The sequence below is a fragment of the Macaca nemestrina genome, chromosome 3 (genome assembly GCF_043159975.1).
Source record: "Macaca nemestrina isolate mMacNem1 chromosome 3, mMacNem.hap1, whole genome shotgun sequence".
Classification (NCBI taxonomy): domain Eukaryota; kingdom Metazoa; phylum Chordata; class Mammalia; order Primates; family Cercopithecidae; genus Macaca; species Macaca nemestrina.
The window spans coordinates 182,101,744-182,119,692 of NC_092127.1; the positions used below are offsets into that span (position 1 = coordinate 182,101,744).

Genomic DNA, 17,949 nt, shown 5'->3' on the forward strand with positions numbered 1-17,949 from the left:
GTGTAGAGGGAGGTAGGGAAGCCCGGCCCAGAAGAGTGGATTCCAGCATTAAAATCTTATGATTATAAGATTTGAACACATTGTTTTATTTTAAAAAGGCCCTTGTAAAACTGGAATGTGTTTACCAATATTTTAGGCTCAAATCAGGATGAATTAACTATACTGCAGTACTTTCTGGAATATACTGTATTTCCCAAATCTGCATTAGCCCACATTACAATAATTGCTGGTGGTCTCTGCTTTTTGCTTAGCCCAACCAAGTAAAAAAGCTTCCAGGACTCGTTGCAGCCACTGGGCTAGACTGCTCAAAAGACCCCAACTCCCATACTATTAGAGAGAAAGACCTCTAGTTCCTTGTCTCTTCGTTGTATCTGTTCCCTTTCTTATATATTGAGAACTATTATGAACGCAGTAGCAACAATTTCTTTCAAGAATCTTCACTTGGATTTATAGGAGGAAAAACAACTGGGACATGGATCAGCTTCCACTGGTCTTTTGCATCTTATGAAAGCCCTGGGTGGCCTTTAAGAGATCAGATCTGGTCATTAATATACCTACACTTCAGACTGCAACAATGGAGCGCCATTTTTTTTTTTCTCTTTCATTCAGGTAAAAGTATTCAGTTATAAACTACATTAATATTAGAAGTTTTTAATCTCCATGTGACCACCCTTTTATAATCCAGATTACCTGGATTAATTAAAAATTTCCACCTCACAAATATATGTACAACTAGACTTCAAACCACAGACATAATGGAAAATTCCTCTCTAATTGCTTTGCAGCTGCTCGTTCTTGCCTTGCCTTGCCTCTTACCTATGGGGTTCCAGAGTTAATGGGATCGCTCAGGGTGTGGCTCTCACACACTTCTTGGTATGAGTAAATAACATGGGTAGAGTGGTTCTATTTACTTGTAATGTAACTTAAGTCACCTGTACTTTGCACCGCCTGCCACAAATCTGCATTAGCCTAAGTTCCAAAACTTGCTAGTGGTCTCTGCCTTAGGCTCAGCTCAACCAAGTATAATGGTGTTTCAGGACACTTAGTAGTCATTGGGCTAACCGGATCAAAAGACCCCAACTCTCTTCCTATTAGGGAGAAAGACACCTAGTTCCTTGTCCTTTTTTTCTGTTGCATCTGTTTTCCTTTCTTATTTATTGACAACTATCATAAACACAGTAGCAACAATTACTCCCAAGGAGGGATAATATTTAGAGTATATTTTAACTTTAAAATTCATTTGATTTTTTAGTCTTCAACTGAAAACCGAAACTCTAAGAGTTGATGAGTATGGATTATCTATTGATGTTCTCAGCATGTGCAGAGATGCATACCAAAGCAGAAAAAAAAAATTAAAAACTGTACAGAAGACCAGGTGCAGTGGCTCACGCCTGTAATCTCAGCCCTTTGGGAGGCCAAGGCGGGTGGTTCACGAGGTCACGAGTTCAAGACCAGCCTGGCCAAGATGGTGAAACCCCGTCTCTACTAAAAATACGAAAGTTAGCTGGATGTGGTGGCGGATGCCTGTAATCCCAGCTACTTGGGAGACTGAGGCAGAGAATTGCTTGAACTCAGGAGGCGGAGGTTGCAGTGAGCCGAGATTGCGCCACTGTGTTCCAGCCTGGGCAACAGAGTGAGGCCCTGTCTCAAAACAACAACAACAAAAATGTACAGAAAATTAATAATCATTGGTAAGTTTACAATGCAAGTTTCTACATTTGCCCTGAGAAAATAATAGCAGCAAAGTCTGGGTCCACCTCAGAGCCTGCAGTAGATTCTAGAATTATTATTCTGGTCTTCCCTGGGAAGCCTTCTCATTTCCCATCTTCTGGAAACACGCCATGTTTCCTGGACATGAGGTTAGTGCATAATAATCCACTTGCCACTGACTAGAGTTTATTTTTTGGTATCGATAATGTGAACCGTGGGGAGAAATATGATTCTTTCCTTCTGGAGTTGTTAAGCTTAGGCTATCAAAGGACACATCCCCTAATATGTAGGACTTCTGTCCTGCCTGCAATTGCAGAGAATGAGGCCCGCTAGTATTCAAGACGAACCAGAGAAAAGAGAGGTGGAAGAGAGGCCTGCTGGCATCAAATCCCTGGTCCTAGCCCCTGAGATCTTGTTTCCTAAAGGTCCTCTTTCATTTTATGATTTATTCCCAGATCCTTTCCAGTTTTTTGAGCCACTAAGTTCCCTCTTTGCTTAAGCTAGTTTGCAATGGGTTTCTGTCATGTGCAACCAAGAGAGTCCTGTGTAGTGCAGTGCTTAGAATGCAGGAGATTAACAATGCTTTGGTGAAAAACTGGTGAGAATAATGATGGGAAAGTGACACTTTTATCTAGTAGTACCTCTGCAGGAGCTTGGAATCATGACACAGTCCTCCAGTGGGTATGCAGTTCTGAAAAAGGGGGGCTCCTACATGTTGCAGGGGCTTTAACACTTGCTTCCATTTCTGTCTTTCCAGCCAAGGCACGAAGTCTCTCTATGGCCAAGCTAAGGTTGCTCCCTCTGTATTCCCAGAATTTAGCACAGCTAAGAATATCGTAGACTTTTAGTTAAAGATGGAAGTAATAAAAAGGGAAGGAAGGAAGGAAGGACAAAGGAAGGAGAGAAAGAAGAGGGATGTTTGTACTGCTTTTCAACAACTTTTGTTTTTTTTGAGATGGAGTTTTGCTCTTATCACCCAGGCTGGAGTGCAAAGGCATGTTCTCTGCTCACTGCAACCTTTGCCTTCCAGGTTCAAGCAATCTCCTGCCTCAGGCTTCTGAGTAGCTGAGATTACACCCACCCACCACCCCTGCCTAATTTTTGTATTTTTAGTACAGACGGAGTTTCACCATGTTGGCCAGGCTCGTCTTGAACTCCTGATCTCAGGTGATCTGCCCACCTCGGCCTCCCAAAGTGCTGGGATTACAGGTGTGAGCCACTGCGTCGGGCCTGCTTTTCAACAACTTTAACCCTACTTTGCGCCGGGCCTGCTTTTCAACAACTTTAACCCTACTTTGCTATTGTGATTAGGCAAACTGTATTTTATATTGTTTATGTTTTACCTGCAATGTCCTATCTAGCATTTTAATCTTTTACTTTTGCACTAATTACTTCTTAAGATGTGTTAAATTGTATTCTTTCTTATTTGATGTTTAACAGTTTTTCTTTGCATGACAGCTAATTCCTTTTTGCATTTTTCTATCTTTAATTGTCTCATCTCAATTTAAGAACATCCTAATATTGAGACAATATTAGGAACAGAATATTTCACTTTTAAAAACTACTTTTTTCCCCCTCTGTTATTAAAAAAAAAAGTTCAAAAAAGCAGAGCTGAATACCAACTCCCTTCTAAATAAAACTCTTAAATTCTCTAATGGGAGGGTGCACAATCCATCATTTGAGTCAATAGCGTAGTATTCCTAACCAAAGAACAACTGGGCTTGACTCAAACGGGTGATCAGTGCTGGTTGATCCTGCTGGGTGAAGTTAGCATCAGACCTAAGCGCTCTGAGGCGTAAATTCATCAAGGCTCTGTTAAGGGCCCAAGGAAATGCCGACTTTTATTTTCTTAACATTTTTCCTTCTATGTATGTATGTATGCATGTATTTTTTAGAGACAAGGTCTCGCTCTGTCAACCAAGCTGGAGTGCAGTGGTGTGATAATAGCTCACTACAACCTTGCACTCCTGGGCTCAAGTGATCCTCCTGCTTCAGCATCTTGAGTAGCTGGGACCACAGGCCTGTGCCACCACGTCTGGCTACCTTTTTATTTTTTGTAGAGGAAGGGGGTCTCACTATGTTGTCCAGGCTATTCTCAAATTCGTGGCCTCAAGCAATCCTCCCATGTTAGCCTCGCAAAGCTTTGGGATTACAAGTGTGAGCCCCTGCTCCTAGCTGTAATCGCCAACTTTTGATTTGGCACTCTGACTTGGTTTTCCATTATGTGGATGCCAGGACTAAACCAGAACCTAAGAAAAGCTAGTATTTTGCAGGAGAGACAGTGAATCAGAGAGAGGCATAGAAAAAAGGAATTTCTTTTAATACACGCAGCAAAATCATTTTAATGACATTCAATTTGCACTTTTATTGAGGTATTTCTATGTGCCAGGCACACTGCTAAGTACGAGTTAAGAGGAAGACTATAACCCAGTTCTTGTCCCTAAGTCACTTTTAGCATAGCCAGAGAGGGAGAAAGAAAATGGATTAACAGTACAAGAGCAAAACAATCTTTGCCTGCCGACCTATTTCTTTGCTCTTGCATCATGCCGGAAACTCCTAGGTGGAAGGCTGTTTGGAAGTAAGACTGAAAATAGAGGCTGTAGGCATTTAATTTTTTTTCCTTAAAGGCAAGCCTGTTTCATGGAATAATGGAAAAACTATTTTTGGCAAGAGACAGTCTGAATAAATGAAGGAAAAGGTTAAAGTAAATAAATAAAATGGTAAAAATGTTAATTGTGAAAGAAAAGCACTGTGTTTTGAATAATTGGAAGGTTACATAATTACATTTTAAAAAAAGACTGAGGTATACAACTCAACAATAAACTTAGTAGGTGACCTGTTATGGAATAACAGATAGATATAATATCTCCTCCATTTAAGTTAATCCCCTTTGCTTCTTTCATGTGCAGTCTAAGACATTCTTCATGTTTTGTTGTGTTCAAAGCATAGCCCTCCAATAAATGCCCTTGGAAGATGTCAGCCCCTTTAGCCTTCTTCCTTCTCTAACTTCCTTTGCTCTGTGATGCTTTATGACAAGCCCCTTTCAGTAGAACTCTTCTTTCTTGACTTTCCTATATCTGCTCGTATGATAGGAAGATTTCGCTTCTCAAAAGTATTGAAAAGAAACCCTCTGTCCTTCTCTACCCGCCCTTCCAGCCCTACTGGCTGCTTCCCAAGAGAGAAGGAAGGACATGTCTGACTGGAGACTCAGCTGGAACCCAAGATCCTTAGTCCAGGTTACCTGCAAAGCTAAGCAGTGGCCCCTGGCTGTCCTGTCTTAGCTGTCTCCAAGGAGAGGTTGTTCACTGGCCTGCATGGTCTGCTTGGCACTCCACCTGGTAAATACACCAGAGCCGCTCAGCTTGTGTCTAGATGGGGAACAAAATTCGTGAGAAATGGAACAGGAAACCATCTGGTCTCCGGTTCAAGTGGCTTTCTGCCATCTGGTTTTACCCTTAGTGCGAGGGATATCTGGATCCCTCTCTGACTCCAGTGTATTTCCAAGTTGGTTTAGAATTTCAAAAGGAGACAGATGAGATCCATTGGATCTCTCATGCCCTACCCTCCATATTAATTACTCTTCTGTTTTCTAACTTTAACCCATAATTCAGTGTTCATCATATCTGTGTTTAATGGAATGGATAGGTGGATGATGATACACACTGATGGATTATTCAATAAATGCGTAAGTTGATATTGTTTTGATCACTAATTATATAATGTATTTTTGTCATGTAACCAAATAGATGATAAATTCATCATGGACTGGAACTTATCTTTACCCTTGTTTTGTAAATCTGCTTCCAGGATCACATTTCTGTACAAAGCAGCCATCCACTGATACTTGTCTGTAATAATATTTTAGAGAAATTTATAATTTTTAAAAAGGTCATACTCATATATCATCTCAGTACTCATGATGACCCCATGAGGGAGAGAAAATGATTATTATTCCTATTTTTCAGTTAAGGAAAAATATCCAGAGAGGTAAAGGAATTTGCCCAAAGCTGCAAGCTAATTAGTTAGTAGGACAGCAGGACTGTACTCAGTCTCTGTCTGGGCCTGTGTTTTCTCTGTTCATCATTCCTCTTTATAGACAAAAATGATGATTGTTATACGCACCCCATTCTGTTTCACGTGATCAGTGCTGAATGTTACAAATTTAAAATTATACAGATTTCTGAAGGAGGCAGTCCCAGTGATATGGTTTGGCTGTGTCCCCACCCAAAACTCATCTTGAATTGTAACTCCCACAATTCCCTCATGTCATGAGAGGAACCAGGTGGGAGTTGATTGAATTATGGGGGTGGGTCTTTCCTATGCTGTTCTTGTGATGGTGAATGAGTCTTATGAGATCTGATTGTTCTAAAAATGGGAGTTTCCCTGCACAAGCTTTCTCTTTGCCTGCTGCCATCCATGTAAGATGTGACTTGCTCCTCCTTGTCTTCCACCATGATTGTGAGGCCTCCCCAGCCATGTGGAACTGTAAGTCCATTAAACTCCTTTCTTTTGCAAATTGCCCAGGTTCGGGTATGTCTTTATCAGCAGCATGAAAATGGACTAATACAATAAATTGGTACAAGAAGTGGGGTATTACTGAAAAGATACCCAAAAATGTGGAAGCAACTTTGGAATTGGTAACAGACAGAGGCTGGAACAGTTTGGAGGGGTCAAAAGAAGACAGGACAATGCAGGAAAGTTTGGAACTCCCTAGAGACTTGTTGATTGACTTTGACTAAAATGCTGATAATTATATGGACAGTGAAATCCAGGCTGAGGTGGTCTCATATGGAGATGAGGAACTTGTTGGGAACTGGAGCAAAGGTGACTTGTTATATTTTAGCAAAGAGACTGGTGTCACTTTGCCTCTGCCCTAGAGATTTGTGGAACTTTGAACTTGAGAGAGATGATTTAGGGTATCTGGCAGAAGAAATTTCTAAGCAGCAAAGCATTCAAGAGGTGACTTGGGTGCTGTTAAAGGCATTCAGTTTTATAAGGGAAGCAGAGTATAAAAGTTCAGAAAATTTGCAGCCTGACATTGTAAAAGAAAATCCCATTTTCTGAGGAGAAATTCAAACCAGCCATAGAAATTTGCATAAGTAATATGGAGCTGAATGTTAATCACCGAGACAATGGGGAAAATGTCTCTGGGGCATGTCAGAGGTCGTCACAGCATCCCCTCCCATCACAGGCCTGAAGGCTTAGGAAGAAAAAAATGTTTTCTTAGACCAGGCCCAGGGTCCCCATTCTGTGTGCAGTCTAGGGACTTGATGCCCAGTGTCCCAGGTGTTCCAGCCATGACTAAAAGGAGCCAAGGTACAACTCGGGCCACGACTTTGGAGGGTGCAAGCCCAAGCCTTGGCAGCTTCCACATGGTGTTGAGCCTGCGAGTACACAGAAGTCAAAAACTGAGGTTTGAGAACCTCTGCCTAGATTTCAGATGATGTATGGAAATGCCTGGATGGCCAGGCAGAAGTTTGCTGCAGGGGCATGGCTCTCATGGAGAACCTCTGCTACGGCAGTGCAGAAGGGAAATGTGGGGTTGGAGCCCCCACACAGAATTCCTACTGGGGCACTGTCTAGTGGAGATGTAAGAAGAGGGATACTGTCTTCCAGATCCCAGAATGGTAGACCCACTGACAGCTTGCACTGTGTACCTGGAAAAGCTGCAGACGCTCAACACCAGCTCATGAAAGCAGCCAGGAGGGAGGCTGTACCATGCAAAGCCACAGGGGTGAAGCTGCCCAAGACCATGGGAACCTACCTCTTGCATCAGCGTGACCTGAATGCGAGACATATTTACCCAATGCCTGTACCTCCATTGTATCTAGGAAGTAACTAACTTGCCTTTGATTTTACAGACTCTTAGGCAGAAGGGACTTGCCTTGTGTCAGATGAAATGTTAGACTGTAGACTTTTAAGTTGATGCTGAAATGAGTTAAGACTTTGAGGGACTTGTTGGGAAGGCAATGACTGATTTTGAAATGTGAGGACAGATTTGGGAGAGGCCAGGGGTGAAATGATATGGTTTGGCTGTGTTCCTACCCAAATCTCATCTTGAATTGTAACTCCCACAATTCTCAGGTTTCGTGGGAGGAAGTGGGTGGGAGGTGATTGAATTGTAGTGGCAGATCTTTCCTGCACTGTTCTCATGATAGTGAATGAGTTTCACAAGATCTGATGGTTTTATATATGGGAGTTTCCCTGCACAAGCTCTCTTTTTGCCTGCCACCATCCACGTAAGACGTGACTTGCCCCTCCTTGCCTTTTGCCATGATTGTGAGGTCTCCCCAGCCATGTGGAACTGTAAGTCCATTAAACCTTTTTCTTTTGTAAAGTGCCCAGTCTTGGGTAGGTCTTTATCAGCAGCATGATAACAGATTAATACACCCAGGAAAGCAAGAGCAATGTAATTAAATATGAGAGCAGACAACTGTAATGATAGCCAGCAGTTACTAAGCTCTGTTTTAGGCACTTGTGTGGATTACCTCATTCAATTTACACAGCAAGCCTAGGAGGCAGACACTGCCATCGTGCCTACCTTACAGATGAAGACATTGAGGCATGAGAGACTAACGGCCAAGTTCACCCAGTGAATGGTAGAGCAAGGGCTGGAATTAGGCAGCCGGTTACCAGACTTAGGAAAATACGATATAAAGGATTTGCAAGGATAGAAAATCTCTAGCCATATAATAAAGATACAACAAATGGGAAGTGGTCCTGCAGCAAATGTGAGATGACAAGGGAAAAGAGAGGGCAAAAGAAGAAAAATAAGGGTAGCTAACCAGGATGCGTGAAAAAAGATGCAAACTCAGTCATTCCTAGCTAGGAAACTCACTCCTTGTTTAAGAAGGGATTCATTGAGTATAATTAGACTTACTCTTACGTAATATGCCTGATGTTTGTTCTTTATGTGTAAGATTGTGAATTATTTTAAAAAATTAAAGTGGAATGTTATAAACATAGCACTCCAAGCTATTCAAAAAGCAAAGCACTTTCAATTTCATGTAATAAAAGTGGAAAGAGGGGAGTGTCTACCTTTTTATATAGTGTTTCAAGCTCTGCCTTAATGCTCTGCTCCTGTGTTAGTACTGGCCGCCTTGAAGGAAATGGCTTGATGGGGTTTGGCAGAGCTAGGATCCTACCGTCATCTCCAAACCATCTTCTTTCCTGTAGGTGAAGCAGAGGGAATGACAACATTTTCTTCTAATTGAACAGAAAATGGTTTACAACACAAACAACGTTTCTTGAAAATTCTGTGTCAACATATATATTTCATGTACCTCCTCCCCCAACAGAACTGTAAAAGTCTGTTTCCATTAGAAATCAAGTCTTCACTAACACCTCTCACAACTGATTTAAAATGTACACCCTGGCTCCCTAAATAGTATTTTAAAGAACTTAAATGAATGCTTAAGAAAAATTTATTTTCTATTCATTAAACATTTAAGAAAAAAAAAAAAAAACCGCAGGATAAAAACTCAAAATTGAGACTATTCTACCTATGGATAATTTAAAAATTCTGTCAAGTACGAAAAGGTTGCCAGCATCTGGTTTAGCAGGAAAAACACAGATTCAGCTAGCAAAGATGGATTTTGAGCAGTTGAGAAGTTATGTTATTTGAGGATCAATAAATGTACTGAGAGAGAAAGTTAAAAAAAAAATTGAACCACTTTCTGTGGATAACCTCAAGAGGAAATGAGTACAGTGGATGCAATGACTGCCCTGTTAGGAAAATAAAAGATATGTCTAGTGCACCCAGGCCACACTTGGGAGCAGAACGTGCACACTTACGGGATCCTGCATCAGCAATCTGTTCTCCATGATGTTCTGATTGGTGCGTGCCACCTCTGGTCTTACCCCAGTGTAAAGGCCTTCATCTTCCAGGAACCTGGGCTGTACATTCTCAGGAAGCTTTTTATATGTAGGGACTAGATAGTTTATAAATAAATAAAACATTAGGACCAATCTAAATATCTCAGACTGCATTTTGGTGAATTAATCACTAGAGATTTCATTTATGTTTTTAGAAAATGCACATTTTCCAAATTAATTTTTAAAAGCAGAACCAAGGGAAAGATGAATGTGCTTACTTATAGGAGTATGTTGTAGAATCAAGTATTTAAAGAAAATACCTAAATAATTTAATATGTAACTCATCAGTGTGGCATACTGAGAAGAAGGTAGTATTCAAATCATAGGACAAGAGACAAGTTTTAGCTTTATTACTTTTCAGCTGGGTGAATTGGGGCCAGGCACTTCTTTGAACTCTCTCCTCCTGTACAAAAGAGATAATAATCTACTTAACTGGGCTTCTGGGAGAATTAAATGAGGTAAAGTATGAGGACGTGCTTTGTAAATGAACAGGTTTATTTGAGTGAACGTGATCATTACCTCATTTATTCATTCACTACTTTATTCATTCATAGAACACATCTTTACTGACAGCCTCCTTGTGCCGGGCACAGATGAGACTCTGGGAATCCAGGCCAGTCCCCTGCTGCCTTGGAGCTTGGATTGTAGTGGGAGTGACAGGCAGCAACAGGAAGCAAAGGTCTCTACAAGATCACGCCATAGAGTAGTAGGAAAATACACGGGGAATGGTGACTTAGGGAAGGGTGGGGATAAACTTAAGATGAAAGAAAGGCTGTTCTTATAAACTCTCAGCCCCTGTAACTGATCACTGATTTGATAAAAGGCTTCCCACAGTACTTTGGTGTATCTTCCATTAGTCTATCAATAAGTGTTTGTTGAATGGATATTTTTCCATGTTCTGTGTTTTTTTGTTGTTGTTGTTTGTTTGTTTGAAGATATTTCTGGATTGTTAAATCAGATTAGAAACTGGAATCAGATCTGGAGATGAGGCATCCTTATGCACTAGCCATATTTCATTACAAAATAAGTGACGATTTCTAAACTGAACAAGAAAATAAAAAGAGCAAGTACCTGTCTGCCTACTGGGTATGAAGAGCATTTCTGTTTCCATCTGCAGCCGATCATGAATGCTTTCATAATCTGCAGGTCTGACTGCTACAAAATCATCAGCCATGTGATCTAAGCCCAATAGGAAGTCCTCGGCATCATCACCATTAAGCAGTTCTTCCTCATCCTGCATAATGTTAAAAAGTAACAAGAAAAAATCATGCTAAGATTTTTAGTTAGAAAAATAATTAACAATACCAAACTCATGAAACTTAACATTTCCTACAACTTTATCTTTTCCTTTTATAAAAAATGAAAGCATAGAACTATATAATCTTTCATATTTAACAAGTGGGTTTTAAAAAAAATTGTTTTGCACTATTCTGCACACCTGGAAGATGTCAAAATCAGAGATGGCTGTTTCAGAAGAGAAGTGGTAAGCAAAACAATCAAAATCCCAACAGATATGGCCTCCTTTGAGGGTGCTTACTTTTGGCCATTTATGTAAAGAATTGGGCTCATAATTTATGTAGCAGTTTAACCTTCCACCTGGCACTAAACCAAGGGAAAAGGCACCAAGTGTATAGGTGCACAGTCTACACACCCTGTTCAGACTGCCTAGGTTTAAATCCCAGCTTCACCATATACTGTCTGAGGAATTTGAAACTGCTTATTTAACCATCTGATCCTCAGTTTCCTCACTTATAAGATGGTTATAGTAATAGAGTTTACCTCTAAGCACTTTGTGGGGATAAAATTAAATGATGCACTTAAAAATTCAAAGCAAAGAGGCTATAATCACAAATGTTAGCTGACATATATTGATTTTGTTTGGATATTTTCCAAACATCTTCTCCCCCTTCCTCTTTTTCTTTCTCCTTCTTTTAAAAATTTAAACCTGGTATCCATTTATGAGCAACATCTTTTAAAATCCTGTGGAGACTTTCAGGTAGCTGAAGACAACGATGGCAGTCTAGCTACTTGCCTCTTAATATTTCCTCCCCATGTACACGCAACAGTAGGGAAAGAAAAAGGGAATCTATGTAGAAACCATGCTTTTAACTTAGCTTGAAGACAGAGAATGTCGAAACATCGAACAAGTGAAAAGAGGAAGATCACCAGATGGCAGTGTGTAATCTTCCTTCTCCTGCCCCACCTCTGCTTTGTGGTGAGCAAAATCACCCAGAGAAAAACTGCAGAGAAGACAGAAAAGGGAAGCTAGCAAAAGGGGCTACAGAGGATCTAAAACTTTGTTCAAAAAGACTAAATCAACCTTGAAGATGAAAATACTTTAAAAGTGTCCGGGCAGAGCAGAGCATGGACTATAGGGAAGGGGCTTCAAAATGTGTGTGATTTAAAATGTGTGTGATTTTAGGAAAACAGAGCTTCTGGGGCAGTGAATAGGCAAAAGGAAGGGAGAAGTGGCCTTTGGTGGAAAGTGTCATAATCTCAGAAGATGTTCACAACTGGAGACTTCTATCAACAGGTGAAGCCCAATTCTCCTCCATTTGAGAGTGCACTATGCCTCGTGACTTGCTTCTCCTGAGTAGAATATGGCAGAAGTGACAGTGTGTGGCTCCTGAGACTAGGTCATAAAAGGAAGTGTGGCTTATTTTTTGGGTTCTCTCCTAGATCACTTGCTTTTGGGAAGTTAGCTGTCATGTCAGGAGGACACTCAAGCAACACTGAATGAGCTGAATGCTGATTTGCAGAACGATTGTTACAGTATAAGCTAAAATATTCCTGAGCTTCTATAAATCTAGGTAAAAGAAGTGCATTTCTGGGAGGCATTTTTCAAAGGAGGAGATTATAAGCAAAGCAGAGAATTAAGCCAATTATGCGAATACTAGAATATCCTAGGGTGTTTTCATTATTTTTAATGTGGTAAAATATATATAACATAAAGTCCACCATTTTAACATTTTTTTTTTCTTTTTTTTTTTTTTTTTTTTTTTGAGACAGAGTCTTGCTCTGTCATCTAGGCTGGAGTGCAATGGCACGATCTCGGCTCACTGCAACTTCCGCCGCTCGGGTTCAAGTAATTCTCCTGCCTCAGCCTTCTGAGTAGCTGGATTACAGGTACCTGCCACCACACCCAGCTAATTTTTGTAATTTTAGTAGAGACGGGGTTTCACCATGTTGGCCAGGCTGGTCGCAAACTCCTGACCTTAGGTGATCCACCTTCCTCGGCCTCCCAAAGCTGGGATTACAGGCCACCGCGCCCAGCCCATTTTAACCATTTTTAGGTGAACAGTTCAGTAGCATTAAGTAAATTCACGTTGTGGTCCTACCATTACCACCATCTGTCCATCTTCCCAGACTGAAATTCTATGCCCATTAAATAACAACTTTGATTCCTTCCTTTAGTCTCTGACAACCACCATTCTACTTTCTGTCTCTATGATTTTGACTATACAACGTAGCTCATATAAGTGAAATCACAGAATATTTATTCTTTTGTGACTGGCTTATTTTTCTTAGTGTAATGTCTTCAAGGTGTATCTATGTTGTGGCATGTGTCTGAATGTCCATGCTTTCTGAGGGTGTATACTATTCCATTGTATATTTATGTTTATCCATTTATCTGCCAATGAACACTTGGGTTGCTTCTACCTTTTGGCTTTTGTGCATAATGCTGCTATGAACATTGATGCACAAGTATATGTTCAAGTTCTTGTCTTCAATGTTTTTGGATATATACACAGAGTGAAATTGAATTGCTGGATCATATTATAATTCTGTGGTTAACTTTTGAAGAACCACCATACTGTTTTTCACAGCAACTGCACTATTTTACGTGGTTGCAAGCAATGCATCAAAGTCCAATTTCTCCATATCCTCTATGACACTTGTTTTGTTTTTGATAAGAGCCATTCTAATGGCTGTGCAGGGGTATCTCATTGTGGGTTTGATTTGCACTTCCCTTATGATGAATGGTGTAAAGTATCTTTTTATGGACTTATTGTCTATTTGCATGTCTTCTTTGAAGAAATGTCTATTCAATGCCTTTGCCCATTTTTAAATGGTATGTTCTCCTTTTATCTCACACATACCACCCACAGTTGCAGAATTTGAGTTGTAGCCCGGGTGTGGTGTTTGGGCACAAAAAGCTGCTTACTTTGTAAGGTTGCGATAAGAGAGAGACTGAGGTTTCATTTGCCTTGCAGAGGAACATACTTTGCACATGGAATAAATACTAATCATTTTGTGGAGTCTAGCAAGAAAAATCCACAAGCCACATTATTTAATTTTTTTTTTTTCACAAAAGAAAGATAAACAGGTTTAATCAAGGTTCTTCTTACCACATTGTAGGGTCTAACCCAGAGCACAGGGAGCCATGTGAATTCAGTACTTGGGATTTCAACTCATGTGGAGTGTCATTTTCCTGGTGGTGGTGGGTTTTCTCCTCAGCCACTTTCTTTCTTGCAGGTAGATCACCCTTTTCCTCCTAGCCCTCCACCCACACATTACCATCCTGATATTAAATACCATTTCCTTTCCTCTTCCTCGTGCAGGTGGTTCTTCTTCTTCCCCTTCCTCCTCCTCTTGATTAGTTCCCGCTCTATGTCTTGCTTTTGGCTTTTCCTCTGATTCTTCTGGTTCGGGATCAAAGCTGAAAGTAAAGAAGTTGTAGGCCTCTTCTGGAGAAGGGAAGCCAGGTGGAACCTAACGAAAAGCAAGGAGCAATCGCAATTTCCCATTTATAAGCTGTAATGGGCTCTGCACAATTAACTGACAGCTGGCTTGATGCTAATGGGATCAGGCGTATTCCAGGCCTCCGAAGCATACTGTCTTAGTTAAAGGTGTGAGATTACTGGTAATAAACTTTAATACCTGCCACAGGCAGTGGGAGGCCTCCTTTAATAGTAACTCTAATCAGTGACTTTTAAAAAAACCCAGCAATTATTTACATTCCAATAAGTACATAAATATATTATTTATAGTAGTAAACACTTTAGATAAGGTTATTAAAATGACAAACAGTGGATTTATTGTTTTATCAGCCAATGCTGAGATAGTTTTTTGTTTTATTATGAGAGATACAGAAATTTTTAAACAAATGACCTTTTTTTGTTGTTTCTCTTTTTGAGTTAGTACTCTCCTTTTTTCCTGTAATGAAAGCTGGGGCAACTTCAGAGCTGAACAAATTGTCTCATCACCAACATTTCATGTCTTTCCATGCACCCCCTCTTCCTCAAGTCAGGCAATATTCTGATCTCTCCAGCTAGTATGAAAGTTGGAATCACTTCTCATACTTTTTTCTTGCAGACTGCATGGCAACAGGAGTCAGGTTGTGTATGTAGTCATTTATTTATTTTTAATTTAGAGATGAGGTCTCACTCTGTCACCCAGACTGGAGTGCAGTGGCGCAATCATGGCTCACTGCAGCTTTGACCTCATGGGCTCAAGTGATCCTCCCATCTCAGCCCCCCAAGTAGCTGGGACCACAGGCATGTGCCAGCATGCCTGGCTAATTTCTGTATTTTTTGTAGAGATGGGGTTTCGCCATGTTGTCCAGGCTGGTCTTGAACTCCTGTGCTCAATCGATCTGCCTGTCTTGGCCTCCCAAAGTGCTGGGATTGCAGGTACGGGCCACCACACCTGGCCTGTAGTCATTTCTCATTGGATATTTGTAAAAAGCACAAACGAACAAATGGTTTAAAAAGACAAGATTTCTCACCTGGGGTTTAGGCTTGATTTTTCGTGCAGAATCACGGAACTTGACTCTTGAATAACTTCGGGAATCAATTTCTTGTTGAGTACTTTCTACCTCTTTCCCTGGCTATATGAGTGGAAAAAAATGATGCATAAGCCATTTAAACCAAGAAACTTAGGCTGTTCTAAAATGAAGGTTAACCCCCCTGCCCCAAAGGCTTATCTTCTGACTGCTGTTGCATCTTATCATTCCTAAGGCATGGAATGCTGGCAAATTTCATATGCAGTCATGCCCTCCATAGCGACAACCTGCAGAACTGCATGCATGACAGAGGTCGTACAGACTATAAATATGGTATTTTTACTCTACCCTTTTTATATTTACATAAAAAAATACTTACCATTGTGTTACATTGCTATGGTATTCAGAAAAGTAACATGCTCTTCAGGTTTGTAGCCTTGGTGTGTAGTTGGCTATGCCATCTAGGTTTGTGTAGGTACATTCACACAATGGTGTTCACACAATGACCAAAATGCCTAAGAACACATTTCTCAGGACATATCCCCATCATTAAGTGATGCATGACTGTATATTTGAAGGTTGATGTTGCTGAATATTTTCTTACTCAACTGGTCTCTCTCAAGACTAAACAAATATAAAATTGTATACTCAATAAGCTTTAAAATGAAAACTGTTGGCCAGATGCAGTGGCTCATGCTTGAACTCCCAGCACTTTGGGAGGTCGAGGCCGGCAGATCGCCTGAGGTCTGCAGTTTGAGACCAGCCTGGCAAACATAGTGAAACCCCACTTTTACTAAAAATATAAAGATTAGCCAGGCGTAGTGGCAGGCGCCTGTAATCCCAGCTACTCGGGGACTGAGGCAGGAAAATCCCTTGAACCTGGGAGGCAGAGGTTGCAGTGAGCTAAGATTGTACCACTGCACTCCAGCCTGGGAGACAGAGCAAGACTCCGTCTCAAAAAAAAAAAAAAAAAAAAAAAAAGTGTTATCTGATCCTATAAATTAAGATTATCCACTTCACAGAGGATCATTTCCAAATAGTCTATAAAGAAAACCATTAATCATGTCTGATTGTAAATAAGTCCAACATACATCCTCTAGGGCACATGGCCTGTCTTCACTCAGCCTCTGGTCCTGCTATCCACCCCGGGAAGCTGAGCCGTCTGCCTCTACTTGCTCTATGTGATAGTTATCATATGGATATTCCCTTTTGCCTCTGAAAGCTAATCTGCAAGGTGCTGTTTCCAACTTCTTACCCATCTCTCCTTCTAATCCACCCCTTTTAAAACCCAGATACTCCTCCTTTTTCATGAAGCACAATCTAAATGCCAAGCAATTGTGAGCAATTCTAAGCCATCCCAGTAGTACATATAGGTGTTCATAGCAAGAAGGAACATACTTATTCTACCTATGACAGAAACTTCATCATTATTATATGGACTGAGAATTATTTCATAGCATGGAGTAACTGTCACCCAACAACAGTAATGTAGTGTGCCATCTTCACTGGGGACCTTCAATATATCCTTCCTAAGTCCTACCTGTTCCTCAAGACCACACAAAACTTCCTTTCTCCATCCTAAAATGAACTCTCTTTTTGGACTCAAATTGTTTGATGCATATCAGGCACTGTCCTGTAGAGCTTGGCAATTGAAACCATCGGCTCTGAAGTCTGACTGTCTGGCTTTGAATTTTAACTCTACCACTTACTAAGAACTTAGGCCACTTGAGTAGAGCATCAAATAAGGAAATGTACATAAAATATAACCAGTTAGGTACATTAATGGTAGCTGTTATTATCACATTACTAGCTTTTTCTTACATGTCTTTTGTTTTGGTCTATAGTTTGTATGCACATGATATGACTAAACATTTTAGTTTGGCCCGTGGGAAACCAGAGCCTGTGGCAAGGGTTTTTCTATGCCTGTAGTTGACTCTGAGAAGTGACACCAAAGAACAGGAATTGGGGACTGGGAAGAATAAAGCAGATAGAAAGGGAGTGCAGGAGAACTTGATTGAGAAGTCTACCACTGTGGGCAAGAGAGTTTAACCCACAAGGATCCTCTGAGGAGTCATGCAGACTGCTTGTCAGAATTGTCCACCAGGGACACAGAAGAGGGGAATATTTGTCTAATGGCTTCTGTCCCCCAGGTGATTGGAGGGTTTCAGAAACAGATGGCCCAAAATAAGGTGCTTTGACATGCTGAACTGAAGAAGAAGCCTCAAGGTCTCTCTGACCTCCCCTACCCTGGATGCCAAATTCCCTGTCTCTCCTAAAGCACAGGATGAAGTTGTTCTCCGAAGTTCCCTTAGCTGCCTGAGTCCAAACCTGCCAAAGAAGAAGACAGTGACCTTTAGTCCCTCCCTTGAGTGTTCATTAACTGTACCCATATTGCAGGAAGAAAGACTGAAGTTCATCAACACACTTGGACAGACTTTAGTCAAAAACCATTGTCTGCTCTGCGGGCCCAGCGGACTTTGTCTGAGGCCACTGTTATGTTCTTTGAGCCCATAGAATTCCTAAAAATCATTTGCTGCTCACTAAAATCACCCACACTTCTCCACCTCTGTTTCCTCTAGGATGAAGGGTACATAACTATCTGTACTCCTTGCACATTAATAAATGTGTATGCCTTTTCT

The 17,949-nt window shown here is 40.8% G+C and overlaps 1 protein-coding gene across 7 annotated transcripts in view; it reads right to left on the reverse strand.

Moving 5' to 3' along the window:
- LOC105487912 (coiled-coil and C2 domain containing 2A) overlaps positions 1-17,949 on the reverse strand; it is a 134,102-nt gene that overhangs the window by 73,459 nt on the left and 42,694 nt on the right. For all 7 annotated transcript variants that reach the window (XM_011751583.3, XM_011751581.3, XM_071093837.1 and 4 more), the window contains 5 exons: positions 15,314-15,415; positions 14,122-14,298; positions 10,657-10,819; positions 9,505-9,641; positions 8,749-8,880 (listed from right to left, as the gene is read on the reverse strand). In XM_011751583.3, coding sequence (XP_011749885.2) covers positions 8,749-8,880; positions 9,505-9,641; positions 10,657-10,819; positions 14,122-14,298; positions 15,314-15,415 — 711 coding nt within the window. The remainder of the gene's footprint in view (positions 1-8,748; positions 8,881-9,504; positions 9,642-10,656; positions 10,820-14,121; positions 14,299-15,313; positions 15,416-17,949) is intronic.